We start from the raw sequence: 17,858 nt of genomic DNA on the forward strand, positions 1-17,858 counted from the left end.
TGCCCTCAAGCAGTGTGGGCAGCCAGCAGACTAACACCAGCGCAGGGAGCTGCAGCATAGATGTGTCCTCCAAAACTAGGGAGCATCCTTAATAGAAAATACACACCAGCACCAGCCATTTTTGTCTGCAGAACTGTTTCTGGGCTCTTTGCTGATGAGAAAATTGCTTGGAGTGGCAGACGATGCTCACCAGTCCACAGGTTTGCATCTCCTGCAGTGTACTGCAAGGCAATGCTCCCAGGGAGCTCCACTATGGAAAACACTATGGAAACACCAGGCTGTACCTGCTCATTGACACCAGACCACTGCTCTCCAGCCCGACAAACAGTGTGCCAAGTTCAAGGTTATGGACTTCCACCTTTAGAGTGTTCCTTGGCCCCAGCCCAAACACCACAAAAATTGCCTATGGCTCCAGAGCAAGTGTCTCCCTGCGCGCAGCAGAGCTTTGCTCAAAGGGGTGATATTCCCCAGTGCAGAAGAGAAGTTCAAGGTTTCAGCAGCCTACCTAGGGAATGCCATCAGGGCAGCACGGCTCAACGCGGGATACGTTAATACGCTGTGGGAGGTACCGCCATGGGCAGCTCCTGCTTCTAAGGCCTGAGACTGATGGAATCACGCTGGTCCTGTGGGAGACATCAGGTGCAACCTCCTGCTCCAACAGGCCTGGTTGCTCGGGGGCTTGTCCGGTTGAGTTTTGACTGTCTCCAAGGGCTGAGACTCTATCGCCACTCTGGGCCCTTCTTCCAGCATTTGACTGATGCCTTGGTGAAAAAATTGTTTAATTTCTCAATAAATATACAAAATCTGTAATTTTTTTTTGCAGTGGCAAAGGTGCTCAGTGAAGTGATGCGGCTCACCCTACTCACCAGCCAGTCCGTGGCGGGGAAGTGGAGTGTCATGAATCAAAATGAAGGTTGTTTTCTGCAGGGGGCCAGGCACCGAGCATGGCCATGGCCTCTGGGCCTGTTTTGGGGCTGGTGAAGGAGGATTTGGTGCCCTGGGCTGTTCCCCTGTGCCTGGCAAAGTGGTGGGGACTGGCTCTGAGGGGACATGGCTCACGGGGGACACCGCTGATGAGGGAGGCATGGCTGATGGGGCAGCACTGTTAATGGAGGACCACTGCTGGCATGGGGGAACACAGCTGATGATGGGGGGACATGGGCTGGCAGGGGGACATGGCTGGCAGGGGGACACCACTGACAGGGGGACACACCACTGATGGGGGGGGGCATGGCTGACAGGAGGAGACACCAGTAAGAGAGGGGACAGGGCTGACAGGGAGGCCATGGCTGGCAAGGGGAGACCCCACTTATGGGGTTGATGGGTGTGACATGGCTGACATCACTGGCAGAAGGGACATGGCTCACAGGGGGACACCACCGGTGGGGGGGACATGGCAGGTGGGGGAAACATGGCTGGCAGGGGTACACCACTGACGGAAGGGACGTGGCTGACAGGAGGCCATGGCTGACAGGGGGACATGGCTGACAGCGATACACCAGAGACAGGGGGGAGACACCACTAGCAGGGATGACACAGCTGACAGGGGGGATATGGCAGGTGGGGGGAAACATGGCTGACTAGGGGGGTCATGGCTGACAGGAGGAGACACCACTAATGGGGGTGATGGGTGTGATATGGCTGACAGAGGAACACCACTGACAGAAGGGACCACTGACAGGGGGACATAGCTGATGGGGCACACGGTGGGTGGGGGGAAGCATGGCTGACGCGGGGGGTCATGGCTGACAGGGTGACACGGCTGACAGGGTGACATGGCTGACAGGGACACACGCCCGCAGCCGGGTGCCGACGAGCCTCGGCAGGCCCGGGCCTGCTGTAGCCCTGAGGCGGCCTGCCTGGCCCGGCGGGCCCCGCGGCGGTGGACGGGCGGGCTCTGGCGCTGCGGGCCGGCGCTGCCCCCTCCTCCTTCCCCGCCGTGCCGCCGTGAGGGCGGGCCGCCGCCTCCGCCGTCCCCGCCCCCGGCTCCGCGCCGCTTTGAAGCGGGCTCGGCGGCCGCTCGCCCGCTCAGAGCCGCCGGCGCCCCGCCATGGTGCTGCCCGAGGAGCAGGCCCGGCTGTACCGGCCGCGGCCCGAGCTGCTGCCGGCGGCCCACGTCCCCTCGCTGCCCCACTACGAGCGCCTCTACCAGCGCTCCGTGGAGGAGCCGCACGGTGAGAGCCGCCGGCGGGAGCCGCTCCGTGTCAGCTTCCCCCCGGGAAAGGGCCGCGGCGGGGCCGGGGGGCCTGGCCGGCCGCCCGCAAGGCGCTGCCGGTTCCTCCGGGGTGGGGGGGGGGGGAGCGGGGTTGGGGGGGGCGGGAGGGGGCCGTGGGGAGCTCCCCATGTGTGGGGTGTGGGAGTGTGGGAGCTGCCCCTCTTGTTCCTCACAGCTTTGTCCCTGCACAGCAGGGGACACATGGGTCCCTGTCCCTTCCTTACACCTCCCTGCCTGTTTATGTGTCGTGAGCTCTGCCCATTGCCTTTGCAGAGTTTTGGGGTGACATCGCTAAAGAGTTTTACTGGAAGAGTCAGCACACGGGACCCTTCCTGAAGTACAACTTCGATGTGACGAAGGGGAAGATCTTCATTGAGTGGATGAAAGGGGCCACCACCAACATCTGCTACAACCTCCTGGACAGAAATGTCAACGAGAAGAAACTTGGGGACAAAATTGCTTTTTACTGGTAAATTTGTGGTTTTATTATGGTGTAGAAGATGTGTAAATGTCATGCTAAAGTGTACAAACAGTCTTGATCTCTACTGAGGTGAATTATAGCATGGTAAAACCTGAGAGGCATTAATCTTTACATAGGTGTTTGCTCTCTGTGCGTTTGGGGAGAGCTATGCGATGGAGCCTCTGCCCATGCTGGACACACTGAAGCAGCCCAGCATAGCAGTGGGCAGCTTCCAGCTCTGCCTTTACGCGTCTACCTGGAAAAGCCAAGAGCAGTCAGATGGTGTTGAGGCAGGTGCCGTGCTTCCCTAGTGAAGTAGGTAGATGTGGGTAGAGGTGTGGGATAAGGAAGAGTTAACCTCCAATGGCAAAAAGCTAATAAACTCTAGATCTCCTGTGTTCATGTTTTGTGGTTTTGGCAAATTTCTACTCCAGTGGCAGAAATGTTCTCCTAAAACCTGAGCTTATATATTGATTCCTTGCACTCGAATGTGCGTAACACTGATGGTTTCAGAAAAGCTGGTTTCTCTGTGTTACCTCTGGGAAGAAAAGTTAACTTCCAGCCCTATATGAAGTATGCTTGTATTTTTATTTTTTTTTCACCGGAGTAGCTACTAGTGTTAAAAGCCATGTGAAACTTGACATTTTCATATTGATGCAAAATAGGTTTCCACTGGTCCGAGATCCAGAACTAATGCTCCCCTGCTGAACTAGCTCAGCTGGCACCACAGCTGTGTCCCCAAGCTGAGAACAGTGCCTTGCTGTTTCCCTTGAACGAGCATGTGTTTATCTTGCACCAGTGTGACTGGATGCGGCAGCACAGAAGCACACTTAAATGTACCACTTGTGAGGGATGCAGTAACTTGCTGGGTTATGGTGAGTCCCTTCAGCAGAGCAGCTGGAGTCTTACTGTCATGGCAATAAAAATACCAGATGCTCTAATGATGAACAGCTGTGCTGCTCTGAGTGATTTTGTGCAGCTGAAGGGTCCCCCCCCGTCACCTGGTATAAAGGTGGCTATGGGCTGCTCTGCTGCAGAAAGGAACACGTTTATACCGGTGGAGTTCTGGCTGCGACTGTTAACTTGGGTTCATACTATAGTTTCTATCCATAGTGCTACTACTTCAGTAAAAGAATTACACACACCACCTAGCAAACAGTCATATTGATAAGACACAGGTGAAATGGTGGGAAGTATTTACTACCCTGCTAGTTAAATACATTCTCCATCTCACTCCGGTGTGAAACAACTGCGGTTTCTGAATGAAAACTTTGTAAACTCATTCAGGTAAAGGTGTGCCAGCAAATAAAGCCATTTGGCAGGCCAGTGCTGGCAACCCTCCTGGGGTTTGTGGATGGAGTGGGTGCATGGTTCTTCTTGCACATAAATCTCTGGGTGACAGCTACGCATACAGCTCTAATTTGATCTTGGTGAAGATTTTTCTTGTTAGTTAATCTGGCAGCCTTTGTGGGGGGTGTTTGTGGTGCTGAGCAGAACTTGGAGTGGATAGTAAAATGCTGGGTGTCTTGTCAGTCGTGGTGTTCACAGTGCTGAAAAATAAGGTCTCTTCCTCCTTAGCAAACCAGTTTTCCCTGGCTATTTTGGGCTAAACTTTCCTAGCATGTTCTATCAGCAGTGATCTGGCACTGGGGTGTCTGGAGCTGTCAGCTGGGAATGTCGGTGGGAGGGTGGAACAGGCGTGCTGAATGTGACGTCTGCGGTACTGACCCACAAACTTTTGGCACTGAGGTCTTGAGGAAGCAGGGCTGAGGGTTATGGCTCCTAAAATTACTCTTCTAGGAGCACGCACATGCCTCTCTGGCCACATGCTTTTCTTCAATAACAAAATGTAGTTGCTGTCATATTTTTCCTTTCACGTTTTGTGTTTAATGCTCTTACTGAATGACCTCGCTTTCCCAAAACACTTGGGACTTGTCACACTGTATGAAAGGTCAAAAAAGAAATGAGAGCCTCTGAAAGCCAAAGGGTATTCCTGGGGAAAACTTGGATTATTTTTTTTTTTTTTTAAAGACGTTGGCCTCTTGCTTACTTCCAAGAAAGTCTATAGCCAGCTACATGGGAAAAGGTGCTGAGCTTATACCAAGGGATCGGTGACTGCCCAGCTCTGAGAGCTTTGAAAAGATGCAAGACCATGATCTTTGCTTTCAGAGAAGAGAAATGGGGTAAAAGTGAATAATGTTTTGAGTCATTGGTGAATGTCTCTGAGAAGAGATGTGTGCTGACAAAACAGAGCTGCCATGTGGTGCTGACTACGTCTGTCTCAAGTTTTGCATGGACTTGAAGGAGCAAGCAGTTCATCTGGATCTGTTATGGCCAGGCTGCTCTGAAGGTTCCTGTACCACCAGCAGTCAAGGACTGCCCAAACTGGCTCTGCTCAGGGGGCTGAATCCCAAGCCACGTGGAATTGCTGTTTCAGCACAAAGGGCAGTACACGGGGTTGCTTCATGCTGCAGAATTTTTACATAGGTGACATTAACTGTCGTGGTATCGTCCTCTTGGTGCTGTTAGGACTCTGTAGTTCAAAATCACCATCCTGAGTGGGTAGGAAACACTTGTGTTTTCCCTGTTGCCTGTTTCACTATGTTACCTCTTGCTGCTTGTGGACGTTACAAGAATTTCTGTTTCTGCTGCTTTTGATTCCTCTTTCTCTGGTATTGCTGATGTGGCCTAAAAAGGAACAGAAGCTCCAGGAAATGTTTCTGATAAAGCGCTGCTCTCAAAAGTGAAATCTCTTTCATAATTGCCTGGAAAGGCTGAAGTCAATAACACAATGGTTACTGTGCAGGTACATACCTATGGTGGCTTTTGCAGGTGCAATGCGCTGGACAAACTAGCTGGGACACTGAGGGTGCTGGCATGGGACTTGAAGCAGTGCTGAGGACTTCATCTGTGGTGGGTAGCGTTAATTAGAGCACAGTATGCCTTTGCTGTGCTATAAGCATATCTCTGTGACATCGATAAACCCTTAGTTCTGTGCTAAAGTGCCTGTTAACCATCTCATCAGCCTGGGCAGCTTGTGGGTGTAAAAATATAACCAGGTGGGAATTCAGAAAGAACAACCCCTATTACAAAACTCTCTCTAATTAGACCCCGGGGTGTGAAGGTACCTGGATGAAGCCTGTTCTCTATGTAGCCTGTGCGTAGCTGAAATACTTAGTTCTTGCCTTTCTCAAACCAGTCACCCCAGCTGCAGTACTGGTGGTGCCTGGTGGGAATGGGGGCAGGAGGCAGAGCTCTGCACACCGTTTTTAGGCTCCCTGTAGCCTAGGTGTGTGGGCTTAGCAGGGTGCTGCTGGCCTCTCCCATGTTTGGGAGAGTGCATCAGTTTTCTGCTTTCTTATGCTTGCATATGGAAAAACACATACAGAAAGGAGAAACAAAGATAGTAAAGGCTGCCAGAGCTTACCAGAGCTTTGTTTAAACAAAAGAATAACTGCCTATGGTTCCCATTCTGGGCCTAGAATGAACATGACGTGCAAAGATAACATGGAGAAGGTGGGGATTTTTTTGGGTGTTGGGGTGTTGTGTTTTTTTTTTTTTTTCCAAAATGTAATAAAGGATTTAAGGGCTTGTAGCAGTGAGACTTCTTCCAGTAAATCTTTCTGTAAGAAAAAAGAACAACTATAGAGCATTTTAAAAAAAAAAAAAAAAAAAAACAAAAAAAAAAACAAAAAACAAACAAACAAAAAAAAACCAACCAAAAAAGAAACCAAACACCAAGTCCCAAACAAACCCAAACAAAAAAAAAAAATGGTCCAGAGCACTTCTAGAGCTTTTTGTTAGGAAACTGGAAATGTTTTTTGGACAGCAGCCTTCCAGAGAGGATACAGATTGCCAAGCACTGGTTTGATCTCAATGTGCTGCTGGGGCCAACTGGGATAAGCCCACACCTGCTGGTTCCTGGGGCCGCTGTGGTGCTGGTGCACCTTGGTCTGGTGGCTGTTCCTCACCATGGAGTGCTTCATTCTGGGATGTGCCATTCCACAGTCAGAAATGAAACCTGATGAAGCTGTGTTTCAGTTGCATTTCTGCTGTAAAGGTCTGGACCTCTTCTGTTTGCGGAAATAATCTTGCCTTAAACTGCCAAGAATAAAGTGCTTGGTCTCCATAATCCAGATCAGCACTGTGTTTTGGTTTTCTTTTTAGATACCTTTGCAGGTATCAGTCTTCCATTACTGTCAGATGCTGTGACTGAGGATGCTGGCTGTTAATGTCTAGGCTTTCAGAAGTGCTTAATTGTAGCCAGCTTCTACACGGTGCATGCAGCTCTGCTACTCCCACTGCCTTCAGGACTTTTGAGTCTCCTGTGCCAAACTGACTCTTCATTTCTTTGGTAACTTCCTGGATGACTTGTCATACTTGCAGTGATGCAGCCTATTTCAACACTGTTCTGGTAGTGAAAGCACATCCCTAAATCACAGTTTGTTTAAAGAATAAAAATTCACCACTGAGAAGGCTGCTTTTACTGATGTATGTTTGCAGGTGTGTGCCTGCAGGCTGCTGAGTGCAGCCAAAGCTGTGTACAGCTGTACCCAACGCTGCTCTTCCCCTGTTACTGCTATATCCATGCTACATCCATACTATATCCGTATCCTGTTACAGCCATAAACGAATCTGAGTAAGCTGTGAGAAATGTTATAGAAAATTTACCATGTGCTTGGCTTATGCTTGCAGCACTACTCAGGCTCAGCACAGCTACATGGGGATTCTCCATTGGGAAAAAGGAGGGGGCCCACTCAGCCCTGAAAATCAGAGAGGCTTTCTGTGGTGCATCCTCAGCAATCCATGTCATCTCCCCATTGCGTGTGCTGAGTGTGGGCTGTTAGATTGGTGGTCTTGGCAGATATTAATTACTTTGGAAGCATTGCTGGACAGTACAATGCTCTGCTTCTGGAAAATGGGCAGATTAGGTACACTTACGTAGGCGATAAAATACATTGAATGTACTTGTATTTTATTAAGCTATGGATCTTGTACCCTTCTTCAGGGCAATGATAATTGTAGCTTTCCATCTCAGAAAGTGTAGCTGTCTTCTAGTGGGTTTTGGGAAATCTTCCAGCCTGGGAGGGGATTTACAAAACTGTCTGCATCTGCCTGAATGCTGTAGAGCAGTGTTTCCCGTACCTCCAAACAACAACATCGCTGCCTTGTGGGGCACTCTCTGACTCTGAGCTGTGTGGGTAGTGCAAGAGTGGGAATGGTGGGAGCATCAATAGAAACCCAGTATTAAAACAAGGAGTAAAGGGAGGAGCTGTTCTAGCTCAGACGCATCCAGGTCATGTTGTGCTTTCCGGATTTTTTTTTCGTGGAATTCTTCCTCTGCCAGTTCTGGGACAGTCACCAACCAGTGTGGTTAGTGGTGTGGCAGTAGTGCAAACAGCCGCTGTGTTTGGATGCTCATATATAAGTGCAAACTGGGACAGGAGGGACTCATAGCTTGTCCTCAGGTGTAGCTCCCTGGCTTTTCTCCAGTGTCCATCTTCAGCTGTGGGCTGTTCAGAGCGAGGCCGTGCTGAACTCAAAATGAACCAATTTCATGTAATCACCCTGATTGTCCTCCTGTGGGTTTGGCTGCAGATGAGATACAAAGATGGTGCTGCCCCAGGGCAGCAAGGTGATGCCTGCTTAAGGGTGTGGAGGTTCTTGGTTTGGCCTGAGGGGCTGGAAAACACAGGGATCATGGTCTGAAGCTTGTTTCCAATGATAGCATGTGTATGTGCTGAGACCTGGCATCTACCAGTTTTCTCCTGTCTCTGTCAGTCTCTCCCAAGTGTTTCTGTTAATGGCTTGTACTTGTGTGCTGCATCCCACATCCTCTTTTATTAGTGATTAGTGAAATCTCTGAGATAGTTACCACGTGAGTGGTTGTGCCAAAGGGATGAACTAAATATGTGAGAGCAGGGAAATAACCTTCTTCAGGCAGGTACTGTCCTGTGGGCTTCCAGTTTGTGGGGTGTGCTTTCCCGGATGCTGTGAGTCAGGGTTTTGAGCACCACATTACTTAGACAGCTGGCAGGCACGGAGTCGCTTGAAATTGTTTTTCCCTTCCGAGGGCTGACTCGAAAGCAGAGCTTGACTCATCTCTGTCAGGTATGCATGCCGGTTTGCAGGGAGCTGCTGGGAAAGATAGTTGTTTTGATATTTCAGAGATCTCAAGCCCTGTTCTTGCTCTACAGAGCCTTTTCCATCTTAGGATGCAGGGCAGGAGCAGGGAGGCAGCTCTAGCGACCTCTCAGCCTTGTGCTGCTCTGCTCTGCAGTGCAATGAAGGAAGGGACAGACATTGAAGGTTGGTGACCGCTTCATCTCACAGCGCCTGTGGTCTCCTGTGGTTTTGCCCATTCAGAAGCACCCCTGGTTTTACGGAGCTCAGACAACCTGTAAACCTGCTCCCATAGGCAGAATGGGGCTTTTCTCCCCTTTTAACAGTTCCTAAATCAAGCCTAATAAAGCAGGTGCTTGGGCAGCATTTGTGTGGTTGCTCCACAGCTGAGTGGTGAGTCGAGGGTTTGTATAAGGAAGCTCTCCTGCTTGGGAACACACACTGGCAACAGCCTTCAATCAGGGGAGCAGTTTTCATTTGGGTTGTGTCGGAGTTGTTTGCTCCCAGCCTTTTGCTCTGAAACCCTTGGTAGCTGCTACTGGCAGGGATACAGCATCCGTCTATATAAATACAAGGGAATATCCAGGAAGTATTTGACCAGATAAACAAGTTGGATGTCAGTAAGTGCCCAGGATTAGATGGCATGCGCCCCAGAGGACTGCAGGAATTTGAATGTGAAATTGCAGAGCTGCTGGCCAGGGTGTGCTGTGTGTTATTGCAAAGGACTGCTGTGCCAAGGACTGGGAGTTGCCAGCCCCACTCCATCTAGAAAGGGCAATGGAGGGGGTCCTGGGAACTGGTAAATCTGACTTGCATCCCTAGCGGTACAGTGGAATCGGGTCACTGTGCGTGGACCAGTGCAGTCTGCTGGGAAAGGTGATGGAGCTGCTGTGGAGTCCCGCTGGCAGACCTGCTGGAGTGCAAGGCGGGTCGCACTGAGCGCACGGATATGGCTGTTTTCAGACCACCTACATGAGGTTTTCCACAAAAGGTTGTTCAAGGAAGTAATTTAACTCTGAATGGAAGAAAGGTCTTTCTATGGAGCTGGTTTAGCATTACCCTTTGTTTCCTTGCTCTTAATGGTCGCTTTTCAGGACCAGCAGCAGGTTCCCCCAGGGTCAGTGTTGAAAATTAACTGCTCTTGGTGGCCAGGCTCATGTGCCCTCCATAAACAGCATCTCCTGCTGCTCCTCCTGGAGAAAAAACACTGGACCCTGGTTCTGACCCAGCATGGTATTTTGTTTTAGTCTAAGAGGCTCTTGTCTGAGCTGCTGTGAACATCCCAGTGCTGAAGTGCAATACTGCCATGCAAATGAGACCTGTGGTGGCTTTTATGTTCTTATTTTTTTTCCTCATGCTGCTCATTGCTCTGACAGAGGGTCTGGCTCTGTTGATTCAGTGCAAGGGATTTAATAATTTTTCATGAATTGCTTCTTACACCCCTGTCTTAAAATGTTTGCTTATACCCTGCCCAAAACCACCTTTCTGCATGGCTCTGGGCGCGTGGTTGCACAATACCTACCTGGGGGAGTAGCGAGGGGTGTGCATGCACAGACAATAGCTCCCGGATTTTCTCATGTCTGTGAAATTTGTATATCGTAACTCTGGCAGATATTACAGGCACCTTGATATGTTTTAAGAATAGTTTGCTTTCTGCTGGGAGGGGCACCGTGGTTATGCAATGATGGTATATTGTGAATATTGGCAGGAGAGTTGAAATTTGAGGTGGATAAATGGAGTTCATGGACAGAGAGGATGGTGAACTCCTGTATGTATTCAGGACGTGGAAGATTAGAGCCTTCAGTTTGCTTGTTGAACTAGAAAACCTGATTATTTTATTTTAGCCGTGTGAATGGCTTGCGTGTTCTCCCCTGACACCCTGGTGTCATTCAAGCAGAAGTGAACAAGGACTCAGACTGGATGTGGATGAGACTAACTCTGAGTAGTGTCATTTGCAGGGGACAAAGTGATCGGGCTTTGCCAAAAGAGGTGTAAGTGTGTGCTTGGTCCAAGCATGGCATTTTTCCTGTGGGTAGTTGCATTTGTTGTGCCTGGTGGGCGTTCTGTGCCCAGAGCTGTTAGGCTGTAGTACTGATTGCCAGTGCTTTGGCAAGAGCTCTTGACTCCCACCAACGCAATGAACTTGCCTTTTCCTCCTGTGCCCAGCCCTGCCTCAGAGCTGTTGTGCACGGCTGGAGCAGGCTTTCAGTTCTTTGTTTGCATTTCTGCACCTCATTTGCTGTAAACATCAACATGGGGTGTGATATGAAATCGCAAGCCCTGTCAGTTCTCCATAAATGCAAAGCCCATCGTTTTCACACATCACCTCCCTTCTTTAGGGGAATCCCTCAAGGAAATCGATGGCCTTCCTGGTTACTTTTTCCACACCTCAGTACCTGATAGTGAAGCATGTTTTGCAATCCTGTTGCTGCTGAACATCTTCTCAGATATGTTCCTTGTATAGAATGCAATGACAGTCCAGCAGGTAACATCTAGCCATCACCTGTAGAGGTTTTTGAGGCATGAAGTGGTAATGTCCACCAAAAAGCTCGTTAAAAGTTTTATTTCCTGTTGTGGCCTTGACGGATGTTGTTTGAGCCTCCATTGAAATCAGCTTGACTGGATTTCAGTGTTTCTAGAAGGTCTTGAAAATTTGGTGGTATGCTCCATCCAGAGATGCAGTATTTCCCAAAATGGGGAGTTTCCCAGCTGCAGATGGCTTGTTGACTATTTTACTTCTAGAAGCTTTGTCCAGGATATGTTTCATGGCCCTCCTGCAAATTGTTTAAACAAGGAATTGGCTGTGTTGTGCTGGAAATAAGCTCTCCTCCTGTTGGACTGGTAAAAATAGTCCATGCTGCTCTGAAAGTATTACTTATGATAAACATCTAAAATGTTTCCTCTTGTGTCAAACTCTTGCGTTCTTCTACAACGTTGTGTGGATTTGGCTCACAGGGTTAGAAGCGCTGGCTGAGGCCAGCCAAACTCGGTGACCTACTGCGTAAGTCTTGCATATGAGCTCTGTTGCAACACTATGTAATAGTTTTCTTTAAATAAAACCCTAGTTTTTGCTTAAAAATCTTAAACTTTCCTCTAAATAAAATAGGTAAAAAGCTATGATTTTTCTTCGTTGGCAGTTCTCCTGTGTAGTAAATACTTAAGAAAGTAAGAACACAATTAGAGTTAATGTGTATCCTCTTGACTTGATGGTTACTCAGTATCAAGCGAGTGGGAAGAATGTGAAGCCACAGAAAAGCAGAATTCCCCTTGCCGCTGAGCAGATACCTGCCAGCACAGAGTGGCTGCTGACACCATCACCGGGGGATTTACATGTGGTCTGTATTACTTGTGAACTGCCTTATTTTGTCAAATGTGGCAAAATAATAGTAGCTTTCCCTTGAAGAGGGTCTTGCTGACTGCTGTTGATCCTGTCTTCTCTAAAACTGTTACCCTTGAGTGTTCTGGCTCTCAGGTGTGAACACAAGCTGTACAAACCCCATCACATGGGCTTTACTCACTTGCTTTTGTTGGCTGATGAACCAGCAGCAGTGTAAGCCGGGAGGTGTCGGTTCCTCTAGAGATGTCTGGGCATCCCACCATCTAGAGAAAGGGGCTTCAAGTAGATTTTAGAGCATAGCCTGGCAGGTGAGTGGGAAAACTGGAGGATCAATAAATAAACAAGTGATTTGAGAGCAGTGTCCACCTCCAGCGGAGCACTGTGCTGTAGGCATCGCTCAGGGTATGGTGAAGCAAACAGTGGCTGGACTGCACAAGATAAATATTATTTCTTTAGATGCCTCTGGTGCTTGTTCAGGTTCTGAAAGGCTGCAAATAGAAAGAGTAGCTGAGAATGTATTTAATGAGAAGGAAGGACAGAAGGATTGATGCATTTTTTCCCATGGGACTAGCAACTGTGCAGGTTGTTGGGTGTTTTCTTAGTAGGCTGCGTTTCCATATGGCTATTTTTAAAGGTGATTAGAAGACTCAGTCCCTCACCATAGAGCAGATGATGGCCCAGTGTCCCTATAGAAATAGGCTCCGTTTTAGCTGTTTTGTAAAACACAGGCACGGTATAACAAAACCAGGCCTGTGTTTGAGTCAGTTGTGCCAGAGAGGATGGGCACTGGGGGCTGGACGCAGCGCATCGTGCTCTGCAGAGCACAGGGCTCCTGCTTTGGCACGGCACAGCGCTGTTTGCCAGACTGGTTTGGGTTTCTTTACAGCAATAGGAGCCCGTTCGTCCTAGGTTCATGATCAATTTTTAGTTGAGGTGGTCTGGCTCAGAGATGCAGTTGACAGTGGAGCTTTGTTATACCCTACCTATGTGTATGGGGGCACCGAAGGGGAAAAATCGTAGGGTTGTCCTAATGCAGATCTCGGAGTTAACTGTATGGTTTTAGAAGGTGATGCTGTTAAACTGATAAGACTTCTTTTCCCTGGGATTGCTGTTGCCAGGTGTACTCAACAGTGTTCTCTCAGTGCTGCCAAATATTTCTGAACATACTGGGAAAACCTTTTCACCAGCCTCTCCCAGGCTGCACTCTGTCATTATACAACTTCTTCTTTCTTGATCCTTGTCGTAATGCAACAGGATTCGGGCATGACTGTGGGGACCGTAGAGGCTGAGCTTTCCGGTAAACCTTTTACTTGAAAAACCTCTCAGCCTTCAAAGAACTCCTTTGGGTACTTGCTGCTATTCATTACTGTGGTGGGAAATAGGTGACGTTTAAGCATGGGCAGGGCTGGGCAGTCTGTCCTGTTATTATGAAATGTTCTCATGAAGGTTTTTTGCAAACCCATTTCGGCCTCCCTGGCTCCCTCCTGGAATCAGTGGTGCAGACCCTGCTGGAGACCCTTCTGCTTTGGCCAGTCTGTATAGGAGCATTGCCATATTGAACAATCCATGCAAATACAAGCATTTTTTTCTAATGAGACAGTGTCTTTTTCCGATTATTTTGCACAGCTCGTCTCTCCAAACTTTAAATTTCAATGTAACATGTTTTCTCAAGGAGAGATTTTAAAGGGCTCTCTCTACTTGAGTGCCGTGCCAGTGTTAGATGAGATAAACAAGGCTGGGGGTGGCAGGAGAAATCATATTTTTTCAGTTTTGACGGCTGTTGTTCCCAAACTACCAAGCTGTCTCCAGGCAGACCCTTCTTCAGGAGGCAGGTTTCCTGGGTCTCCTGAGAATAGCCAAGGCCAAATGGCAGCAGGAGGTTTGTGAGCAGCTGGTAGCCACGGTAGGCAAGCACGCAGCCCGTGCGTGCCAGCGCAGGCGTCAGAAAGGCCCGAGGCTCTTGCTGCCCATGCGGCGTGCACGTGAGCCCGTTCCCGGGATGGCAGGAGCTTGGCCCGGCCAAGCTCCGCCTGGCATTTCAGCTGCTCTAATTCTGGACACAGGGCGGACTGGGAATCCATGAGCCCATCTGGCTGCCCCCAGCGACCTTGCACGTGAGGAAGTGCCACTGTGCAGGAGTCTGTGGTCAGAGGGCTGGAGCACCTCACTGATGAAGACAGGCTGAGAGAATTGGGGTTGTTCAGTCTGGAGAAGAGAGGGCTCCGGGGAGACCTTATAGCAGCCTGCCAGTATCTGAAGGGGGCCTACAAGAAAGCTGGAGAGGGACTTTTTACAAGGGCATGTAGTGGTAGGGCAAGGGGTAATGCCTTCAAACTGGAAGAGGAGAGATTTAGATGAGATATCAGGAAGAAATTCTTTGCTGTGAGGGTGGTGAGCCCCTGGCCCAGGTTGCCCAGAGAAGCTGTGGCTGCCCCATCCCTGGAGGGGTTCAAGGCCAGGTTGGATGGGGCTTTGAGCAACTTGGTCTGGTGGGAGGTGTCCCTGCCCAGGGCAGGGGGGTTGGAACTAGATGATCTTTAAGGTCCTTTCCAACCTAAACCATTCTATGATTCCTTTGCCTCGTACCGTGCTCTGGTGGTTTGCTTCTCTCTGAAAACTTACCTTCCCGGTTCCTCACACCCCAGCTGTGCTTGGTCACTTTGGGTTAATGCTTTTATTTGAGGGTGATGTGGTCACAGGAGCTTAGAGGAGAAACTTAGATGATCTTCAGCCCCCTTGGTCCTCAGTGGGAGCATACAGGGGTCAGATAGGCTTTGGCTTTGTGCCCTGGTTTTCTTTGGTCTGTGATTTTTCTTCTGACTCTCTGTGGATCTGCAGATGGTCTGGCAGATCTTGAAAACTTGTAATGCTTCACTTGCTCAGCTTCATTTCATCATTTTCTTTTGTACACCAGCTTCTCTTAGTGGTTTTATAACCCTTGTAAACCGCAATTATCATCGGCAATTACCTTGAAAACCATAATTCCCACTGATGCAACCTGTGCTTCTTGCTGCTCCGTGCAAATGTTGAGGAAGCGTTGCACGGAGAAGCTGTATTCAACCATTACTCAAACAGGTCATGCAAATAATTTTTAGTTAGAAATGGTGAAAGCGAGAAACCAAACAGCGTTGCTGATTTGTTTTAGGGTCATCTTTGCTTGATCTTTTTGGGTGCTCTGGGAAGTGTGCATCCCCTTGGCCACCAAGCTGTAGCAGGTTAAGAAGTTACCACTGCTCCCTACTGCTTGTTATCCTACAGTTGAGATGGGCTCAGCTTGCTTGGATGGGCAATGTAATGCTCGCTTGGTTATGTGATGGGTGGTTGAAGCAGATCAGTGCCTTGAAAAGTCCTGTAGTCAGCCCTGATGCTTGGCAGAGCACAGTAACTTCTTACCCTGCTTTGGTGCAGGACCAGTAGTGTATCCAGGCACAGCTTCCCTCTCCCACACTGCTGCTCCGCATCCTTGACTGCTCCCCAGGGAACTCAACGTTTGAGTTAATGCGGCTCTAAAGAACTGCTTGCATGCTCCTGCAAACCACTTTCCCTACTGCACAATGTATGTACAACACTAAATCTTTTGCTAGTCTATGAGGTCATTGTTACAGGGAGGCTTAACCTTGATTTAGCTATGTGAGCACCAGGTGGAAGAGGTGTGCAGCTCTGCATCTCCAAGGTCAAACTCCCAGCTGAGCAGGCAGTAAGCCTCCCGTAAGCCTGGTTGTACCACAGAGCTGACAAGTGTTGAGGTTTCCCGTCTGAAGTTTTCTTCTTGCCCTGCCCAGCGTGACTTCTCCATATGGTTGTTTCTTGCCAAGACACTGGTAGGACCACCAGAGGCGTGTGCCGTGGGGCTTGTGTGCATCACAGTGCCCGTTTGGGAGCAGAGAGGCTGTTACTTAAACTGCTGGCGGAAGGGAGTGGTATGATAAGTGCTCTGCACTTATCTAATGTATTGACAGGGACCTATTTTGTGCAGGGCTTGGTGCTACCGTCCTGCACACTGCTGTGGTGATGGTCTCTGATGCCCCTGGGCTCTCTGGTCCTGGCAATGAATGGCTGCAGGCAGCTAAAAAGCCATCATCTTTGCATGAAATCTGACTTTTTCAACAAAGCACCGATTTCCAGGAGAAAGCCTGCCTCAGAAAGTCCCCAGTTGTGCATCTGTGTGTTTAGTTTAAAGGACTTGCATTTACTTAGTCAATGGGTCATTCAGCTGGGACCATATGGCCAAAAAATGCCTTTCTCCAGCTAAGTGTGCACGCAACATGCAGTATGTAAAACATGGGCTTCTCAAGTGCTAAAAAACTCATATATATTCCTGCTGTGACCCAGATGATACTGTAAAATGTTGGATTACTAGTTGCTAAATGCAGGACTCGGTTTGAGGGAGATGAGAAAAATGTCAGGCTCAAACTGCGTTTCACTGTGTATTTCATCTAAGGACGTATCTGGGAAGTTTGGGGAGCTGAAAATTGGTTTTTCTGTTCAGAAGATGGCTTGCTGTTAGATCAAAGATCTCATGCCAGCAAGTGCAGCAGTGCCTCTGCCAACTATTGTCATCACCCGTTCTTAAAAAAACAGATATATTTGGGGGATGTTGGATTCCGCAGGCCTTGGTCTGTACGCTGTAGGCATGGAGGCGAGCGCTGTGGTAATGTTTTCAGAAGCATGAGTTTTTTAAATTTTACTTTTATTGCTTTTTCAATTTAATTTGGACAAGCAAGTCCATGTGAGGGGCTCAGGACTCCCAGCTCTTGCTTTTATCCGCTGAGTGCCAAAGGGAAGGTGCCACTCACAGAACTTTGCTGCCAGGAATTTACAGGCTTGCTTTTGACGCACAGAGTACTTGGTAGCGTGCAAGTGGGCATTCCTTTAAATGCCCTGTCTAAAATACATAATTCTCTTGGCCTTTGTGCCAGAGAAAAGGACGGAGCAATCTCTGAGTGTAGCTGTGGGCACTCCAAACTATTTTCAGACACAGGGAGCAATTTGCCTGCTCTTGAGAGACTGCTCAGAGGCCTTTGCCGGAGATGCGGTGAAAGGAGGGGTCTTGTCCTGTAGAAACGTGGACGTGACTCATTTCCCATTAAGCACAAGATCATCTTAAAATCTGAAGCCTGAGGTTTCCCTTGCTGATGCTAGTAGAGCTCTTTTGCAGTCAAGTGAGTGAATGGAAGGGACTTTGAAAGCCCTCTGAAAATCCTTGCAAAAAGTTTTAATTTCTCTTTGACTTTGCGCTGTCTTTCTCCTGCGGTGCCCTGTGCGTGCTGCCTTTGAGGGCAAGCCTGGGTGTATTCCCTGCCCTGAATTACCCTCCCGAAGCTCAGCGAGGAGGAGGACCTGGTGTATTTGAGGTGCACTTTTTGCATGCAGGGAGAGCAGAGGTGTCCAAGCAGTGCTTCACATGTGGGTGGCTCTGGGCGGGTCCCTGTCCCTCTCAGGTACCATGCATGGGAGGCAGCGTAGCTCTGCCCGGTGGGGGTGTGCAGGGCTGGCATGGCCAGGCCCTGTTGCAATCTGCTGAGGAGACGCGTTAGCAATGCAGCTGGTGAAGGCTCAAGGCAGGGAGCTGAGCCTTCCCGGAGCGCTGGATTGCAGGGCTTGTGTCAGAGGACTCCCAAGTTTTACATGCAAAGCAGAGCCTTCCTCTCCCTTCTCAGGTAGGTATTACACCAACCGCGTTGGTGGCGCTGGGAACCAACGTGGTTTCTGCTGTGTCCTTG

At 49.2% G+C, this 17,858-nt stretch overlaps 1 protein-coding gene across 2 annotated transcripts in view; it reads left to right on the forward strand.

The window, feature by feature from the left end:
• Positions 1–2,015: 2,015 nt before the first annotated feature.
• The window catches only part of ACSS2 (acyl-CoA synthetase short chain family member 2), a 33,552-nt gene continuing 17,709 nt past the window's right edge, over positions 2,016–17,858 (forward strand). For both annotated transcript variants that reach the window (XM_054218265.1, XM_054218266.1), the window contains exons 1-2: positions 2,016–2,174; positions 2,489–2,684. In XM_054218265.1, the coding sequence (XP_054074240.1) occupies positions 2,051–2,174; positions 2,489–2,684 (320 nt within the window). In that variant the 5' untranslated portion in view covers positions 2,016–2,050. The remainder of the gene's footprint in view (positions 2,175–2,488; positions 2,685–17,858) is intronic.

The sequence above is a fragment of the Rissa tridactyla genome, chromosome 12, assembly GCF_028500815.1.
Source record: "Rissa tridactyla isolate bRisTri1 chromosome 12, bRisTri1.patW.cur.20221130, whole genome shotgun sequence".
NCBI lineage: Eukaryota > Metazoa > Chordata > Aves > Charadriiformes > Laridae > Rissa > Rissa tridactyla.